This window comes from Asparagus officinalis, chromosome 9 (genome assembly GCF_001876935.1).
Source record: "Asparagus officinalis chromosome 9, Aspof.V1, whole genome shotgun sequence".
NCBI classification, from domain to species: domain Eukaryota; kingdom Viridiplantae; phylum Streptophyta; class Magnoliopsida; order Asparagales; family Asparagaceae; genus Asparagus; species Asparagus officinalis.
Window position 1 is genome coordinate 17,941,584 of NC_033802.1, and position 7,295 is coordinate 17,948,878.

The 7,295-nt window shown below is 46.3% G+C and overlaps 1 protein-coding gene across 1 annotated transcript in view; it reads left to right on the forward strand.

Moving 5' to 3' along the window:
• Window positions 7,089-7,295, forward strand: part of LOC109823252 (protein-tyrosine-phosphatase PTP1) — a 39,997-nt gene continuing 39,790 nt past the window's right edge. The window contains exon 1 of the mRNA XM_020389535.1: window positions 7,089-7,217. Within this exon, the coding sequence (XP_020245124.1) occupies window positions 7,089-7,217 (129 nt within the window). The remainder of the gene's footprint in view (window positions 7,218-7,295) is intronic.

Genomic DNA, 7,295 nt, shown 5'->3' on the forward strand with positions numbered 1-7,295 from the left:
GAATGTTTCTAAGTCTTCAATTCCGATGAAGACCGCAGGTGAAGATTCTTGCCAGGTTCTCTCCAAGGAATCTGCCTGCAACATTTCTGCTCCAGGTGACTCCGCACTAGTTAAGGAGTCACTAAATCATAGCTCACCGGTGCTGACGAAAAGAGCTCGTCAGAGACAGCGCCAGCGCCGTGCTCGTCAATTGGCCAAGGCCTTACAACAAACCGACGGGGTTCATTACTATGCGGACCTAAAGTCGAGGAAACAAAAAGTGGTTCAGTTGCCTCAACGGTAAAATAATCATATTTCTGCACAGCTTACGACGGAGGAGTGGACCCTCGTCAAAAGAGCTCGTTCGACCCTTAAGGAACGCATACAGAGGCGTCAGGTGAAGGCCGCCCGTGCTCACGCTCTTCGTCAGCAAGCTCAAAGCAACAAGAAGGAAATGGTACCGAAGAGCCGCAAAATTTGGATTCCCAAAACTGGAGATGCCCAAAAGTCACAGGGGGAGACAATCTCCAACCGCGACAGCCCATACTGCAGCGGCACTTTATACGACCGCGGCAGTCATGGTTGCCGCGTCACTTTATCCAACCGCGGCATTTCATCAACACCGGATCCTGGTCCCTCTACTACAACAGTATCTACCGCATCACCAGTGAAACCCTGGGTTAGCCCAGACTTATCTAAATTTAAGATCACAATGGCGGATCGCCTCGGTCCTTCGGTTGACGATCGAGGCAAAGCCCCAGATCCCGCAACTAAACCCTTAGTGGTTTCTTATACAGGGGGTCATAAAAACCCTCCCATCAGAACTGCCCCAGTCCAAAACGAGAAAATATCAATTCACTCTCGTTTAGGACTAATGAAGACCCCATTCCCGCAAGGGAGTGGGTTTAAAAATTCAACCTTGGATCGTCCAGAAGCGACAACAAGTCGTTCTGCGCATGTTAACAAGGTTCAGAAGCAAGAGATATGTTGCTCAAATCACAACAACGATGAGCTGTACTATCAGAAAAATAACTCAAGAAAAAGAGTTATGCGAGAAAATGAGTCTCACTGTTCCTGTGAGAGACTCATTAAGGCAGTGTTGACAGAATGCGGATGCTCTAAAACTAACTCAATGAGAGTCTCTGTATTCCAAAGGCTTTCCACAGAAACGTCAAGACCCAAAATGAGGCGTTTCAATAAGAAGAAACCTGTAACCCGACAAGGTGAGTTCCCTGAGGTCACTATCAACATGACCAACAAAGGAAAGCAACAGTCAATCAATCCCGACCCTGATTTCTCTCCGGGAGGGAGAGTTGAGCGGGGTCTCTCTCAAAGGATGTCGCGATTACAGAGAAGAGCCAACCGACGTCGTGGAGATGCCCAAAAGTCACAGGGGGAGACAATCTCCAACCGCGACAGCCCATACTGCAGCGGCACTTTATACGACCGCGGCAGTCATGGTTGCCGCGTCACTTTATCCAACCGCGGCATTTCATCAACACCGGATCCTGGTCCCTCTACTACAACAGTATCTACCGCATCACCAGTGAAACCCTGGGTTAGCCCAGACTTATCTAAATTTAAGATCACAATGGCGGATCGCCTCGGTCCTTCGGTTGACGATCGAGGCAAAGCCCCAGATCCCGCAACTAAACCCTTAGTGGTTTCTTATACAGGGGGTCATAAAAACCCTCCCATCAGAACTGCACCAGTCCAGAACAAGAGAATACCAGTTCACTCTCATTTAGGACCAATGAAGACTCCATTCCTACAAGGGGGTGGATTTAAGAACACAACTTTGGATCGCCCAGAGGAGACAACTAGTCGTCCTGTGCACGTTAACAAAGTTCAAAAGCAAAAGATAGATTACTCGAATCACAATAATGATGGGCTGTACTATCAAAATAACAGATCAAGAAAAAGAATTGTCCAAGAAGACGAGTCTCACTGTTCTTGCGAGAGGCTTATTAAGGCAGTGTGATACGGGTGTATCTTCTCTTCAGGAGCTTAGCGATCCTCATGGGAGCTTGAGGATAGAAGATTCTCATATCTTGGGAATAGGAGCATGGATGGAGCCAAAGAAGACGGTGAAAGAAGTCAACAAGAACGAAACGCAAAAAAACAGGGTAAACTGGCAGATCTCTGGCCGGTCGACCGCAGCACACATGCCGGTCGACCGGAAAACCTGCACGGTGCAGGGTTTGAGAAACCTCTCTGGCCGGTCGACCGGACCAAGCCTGGCGGTCGACCGGATCGCGATTTCTGGGTTTCCTGTTTCGTTTTGGATTCTGTTTTAACAGGGATTCCTGATTCTTTTGGGTTTGTTTATTTACAAGATTGCCATCCACGTTTGCACATCTATAAATAGGATTGTTTTAGGGTTCTAAACAATCAGACCTAAGGGAAGAGAAATTCTAATAATTGTATTAGGGTTTAGAGAGAGAGTTGAGGGGTTGTTCTCAATTCTAGCGAGATTGTGAGGGAGAGATTGTAATCTTTTGTTCTTCATAATCTAGAGAAGGTATTTTCCTTCGCCTTATACTGAATTATTCTTGTGTTTTGGTCATCCTCTTCTCAACCCACCTTTTGGTAATTCCGCGACCAAAGAGTGCTCGCACGACGACTTGTATCAGTATTTCTTCAAAACGCGTGCCTCACATGCACGAGCCCAAGCATGAGCTCCATGAAAGCCAAGTTGAACGCAGCCCTCAGTGGCACACTGTTCAATCAAAACACAGACCTCACGAAAGCGTTGATTCTCCAAAACACAACTCTTAGGAGCATATTATCCAATCAAAATGTAACTCTCAGGAGCGCATTATTCAATCAGAACGCAACCCTGAGGGACGTGTTACTCATTTAGAATGCAACTGCTAAGGGAGTGTTTCACCAAAAAAACACAGACCCTAGGCCTGCGTTGCTCAAACAAAATGCGACACTTGTGTTCCCGTCCTCAAACATAGTTCTTGCATTCCAAATGCTGAACGTGGCTCTCGCTTCCCTTCTCCAAACCACGATGTGGTACGTCGCGTCTACTGATGGACAGGAGGTTCCATCTTCAACCTAACATTTAGTAAGAGATTCTCAATCAAACCGTTCAAGAATACACTACGGAGTTCCAGCAGCAGGCAATGGTTCTTAACGTTGCGACAGAGGAATATTCCGTGTTCATGAAGTATATGGCGGGATTGAGCGATTACATCCGGAAGGAGATGAGGTTATTCACGGTCGAGACTATTGCAGATGCGAGCGTGAAGGCCATTGCCATTGAGGGCAAGCAAAAGAAGAGCAACGAAGCAAAGGGGGATGCAAAGCAAGTTGGAGGCGAGTCTAGTGGTTCTCAGTTTAAGGAGGAGAAGAAGAAGGGTGATCCAGGGAAAGCAGGGCTGATTTGTAGTCACTGCGAGAAGACATGTCACGAAGCTGATCGGTGCTGGGAGAAGTATCCTCATCTAAAGACAAGAGGGTTGAAGAAGAAGGAGGAGAAAAAGGCATACATGATAGCTCAAGGTCCGAAAGAAGTCCCGGGGATGACAGAACCTAATAGCAGTCTCAATCTTATGACGGGGAAACAGGCCACGAAAGAGGACAATGACCCGAGAGAGCAGCTCTTTGTTCTTAAATTGCAAGTGAATACCAGTTTGGTTGATGCCATAGTTGATCCGGGCAGCGAGAAGAATTTGATATCCGAAGCCTTGGTTCAGAAGCTGCGTCTGAAGACGGTCAAGCATCCGAATCCCTATCCATTGGGGTGGATTCAGAAGGAGGAGAAGCTATGTGTAGTTGATCAATGCACTGTAAGATTTGCGCTCCATGAGTCGTATATTGACGAGGTCACATGCGACGTAGTTCCATTGGATGTTTGTCAGATTATACTGGGCAATCCGTACTTATGGGATAGATATGCGATCTACGAGAGGCGGGCTCAGAAGTATACATTCACCAAGGGTGGTGAAAAGTTCATATTTCGTTCGGCATCTCTTCCGAGGGAGACAAGCTTGGGAACGGTGACGCGAGCGAAGAGGTTAGTGAATGCAAGCAAGAAGTTTGTCTCGCTGTGCATTAGACTTCCAGAAAAGCCATCGATTAAGGATTGCAACTTGGAGCGAGAAGTGACTACGACGAGACGCGGGATGAATGAGTTATTTCCGATCGGACGTCAAGATCAGATTCCTAGCAAGGCCAGGTGGTTCAGAAAAGGAGGAGGGGCTCGCGAGTTCCCTCAGTTTCAGTTCTAACTTGAACGGGACTTCAAGTTCCTAAAGGGGGGACCCATGATACGGGTGTATCTTCTCTTCAGGAGCTTAGCGATCCTCATGGGAGCTTGAGGATAGAAGATTCTCATATCTTGGGAATAGGAGCATGGATGATGCCAAAGAAGACGACGAAAGAAGTCAACAGGAGTGAAACGCAAAAGAACAGGGTAAATTGGGACAGGGATTCCTGATTCTTTTGGGCTTGTTTATTTACAAGATTGTCATCCACGTTTGCACATGTATAAATAGGATTGTTTTAGGGTTCTAAACAATCAGACCCAATGGAAAGAGAAATTCTAATAATTGCATTAGGGTTTAGAGGGAGAGTTGGGAGGTTGTTCTCAATTCTAGTGAGATTGTGAGAGAGAGATTGTAATCTTTTCATACTCATAATCTAGAGAAGGTATTTTCCTTCGCCATACTGAATTGTTCTTGTGTTTTGGTCATCCTCTTCTCAACCCACCTTTTGATAATTCCACGACCAAAGGGTGCTCGCACGGCAACTCGTATCACAGTGTTGACGGAATGCGGTTGCTCTGAAACTAAGTCAAGAGTCTCCGTATTTCAAAGATTGTCTACGGAGGCGTCAAGACCCAAAATAAGGCGCTTCAACAAGAAAAGACCTGCAATTCGGCGAGATGAATTCCCTGAGGTCACCACTAATATGACCGGCAGAGGAAAGCAGTTATTAGTCAACCCTTACCCTGATTTCTCTCCAGAAGGGAGAGTTGAGCAGGGTCTATCTCAAAGAATGTTACGGTTACAAAGAAGAGCTAACCGACGTCGAGACTATAAAAGAATGCACGAAGGTTTATCTTCAGAAGAGGAACTGTCAGATACTTGTTCCGCTATTGCGTCAGACGGTACTACGTCCAGTGTTGGGCGAGCCAGAGAATCATTCGCAATCACGCCAGATCAATTGGCTCAGATACTGCAGGAAGCGTTAGCTAAACAACGCGAGGAGATCAGAGCTAAAATCAAAACCGAGATGGAGTTGACTATGCAGCAGGTTCAGGATTTGCAAATTCAACAACATCAACCGGAATCGAGCCAAAAGGCGGAATCCAGCAAGCGTAACGCTAGACCTGTGCATACAACTGAGGACGGTGACGAAGAAGATGAGACTATCTTTGCTGATCCTCCTCCTGATAAAGACAATTCTGGAAGCGGCCCAGCCAAATCATCCACCCAACCTCCTCAAATTTACTTGAAGAAGAGTGAGGAAGAGGACAAAAAGATGCAGGACCTTGAGAGCAAAGTCAATGCTCTAATGACGGCCCAAGAAGTGAAGGAAGCTGAATTAATCTTCTCTTCCTCTGTAATCGAGAGAGAGTGAGTGATTGTAAGGGTTCGTACTAAGCGATCGAACCCAGTTTTTTTAAAACAAGAGAATCAATCAATCTTAAATTTTTCGACCCTACAGACGATGGTGACTACAGTGGGAGCAGCTATTCTCTCCGACGAGATGGTGGTGGCGCAATCAGACAAGATTACAGTGGGAACGGACGTTGAAACTCTGGTCATCGAATTTGACCAGTCCAAATACGAGGGGTACCTCTCCTCTGGTAAGTCTAGTCCCATGAAGGCACGAAAGTGTCGTCGAGTCTCGTATGAGACTTCAACCCAAGTGGCTTCTGATGATTCAACTCGAGTTAGCCTCGAGGAAAAGTCCAAGCCTCTCAAAGAGGAGGCTCCAGTAATTAGTCGCCAGGCTAAGAAATGGGTTGTCAAGCAACCTAGCCGAACTTCGGCTTCTACCAGCCAAATCATGACTCTTGATAATGAACCTCGCCCAGCTTTGGCTGAGGCAAAGGTTTCCGTTATTCCATTGTCGAGACGTGCTCGACAACATCAACGTCAGAATCAAGCTCGCCGTAGGGCTCGAGCTTTGGTCTCGCTAGATGGTTTTCATTATAGACCGAAGGTTAATCAACCTAAGGTCAACAAGTCTGACGAGGGTCAGGTGAATGAGGAACATCCGAAAGACGGACCTCATCCTCGTACCCAAGTAGACTCAAAAAACGAACCTCATCCTCGAAGAGAGGTTCAACGAAATCAACAAGTGGTTCATACCGAGGTTCATCATGAAAACGAACCTCGAGTTAAGAATCGACCGAGAAGACAGACTCACCAAATTCGTCCTAATAACGAACCTCGTCATGCAAATGACGGAGTTTGTCAATTTATCCAAGGTCATCAACCTCTATCATTTGGAGGATCTCACTTGGGTAAAGCTATGATGACAGAACTGATTGAGGGTCGTCCAGATGGTGACCTTCGAGATTATCTCACGCGCAAACGAAGCATGAATCAGATGCAATCACATTGCTACTGTGAGAAGCTTATATCTGCGGTGCTTTCCCAATGTCCATGTGGGGAGTTAACACATAAATCTTCAGTCTTCGAATGATTGACTGAATCTCTAAGTGTTTCATCATTAAAAAGAAGACGGTTTCGTCCCAAGAGACAAGCGCCCAAGAATCGTCGAATTGAAGTGACGATCAACATGGCCAGCAAGGGTAAAAGCAAAATCTCAACTGATGATTCAGAGTCTTCTGATTTTGAAAGATCTCCTGGATTACGAGAGGCACTTATTGAAGGCCAGGGCGTTTATCAACATACCCGTTCTCGTACTGGAGCGATGATCCTATTAGACTACCGCAAACTGGCGGGTTTATCTGGTGGTGCTGAACCTAAAAATTCAGCTATTGCTACTTCTCAGCCCTCCAACACCGATCAAAGGAACAAGTAAGTGCTCACATGGCCGAAAGTGAGGATGACCTAGCGAGTTAGTTGGAAGAGTAAAAATCAACCATCCTGAAGCTGCAGGAATCCATCAGACGCTTGGAAGCGATGGTGGAGAGACTCCATAAGGAGAAGGAAAAGAAGAAGAAGAAGACTCATTCCCAAGCCTCAGGGTCTAGGCGTAGAATTCCTTCACCTGTTGATGAAGATCACTACGATGAAGACGATGAAGAGAAGGTTGTGAAAATTCATTCTGAATCGTCTGAAGCTGAATCTAATCCTCGTACGAAAGAACGAGATCAGAAGTGGGAGGAT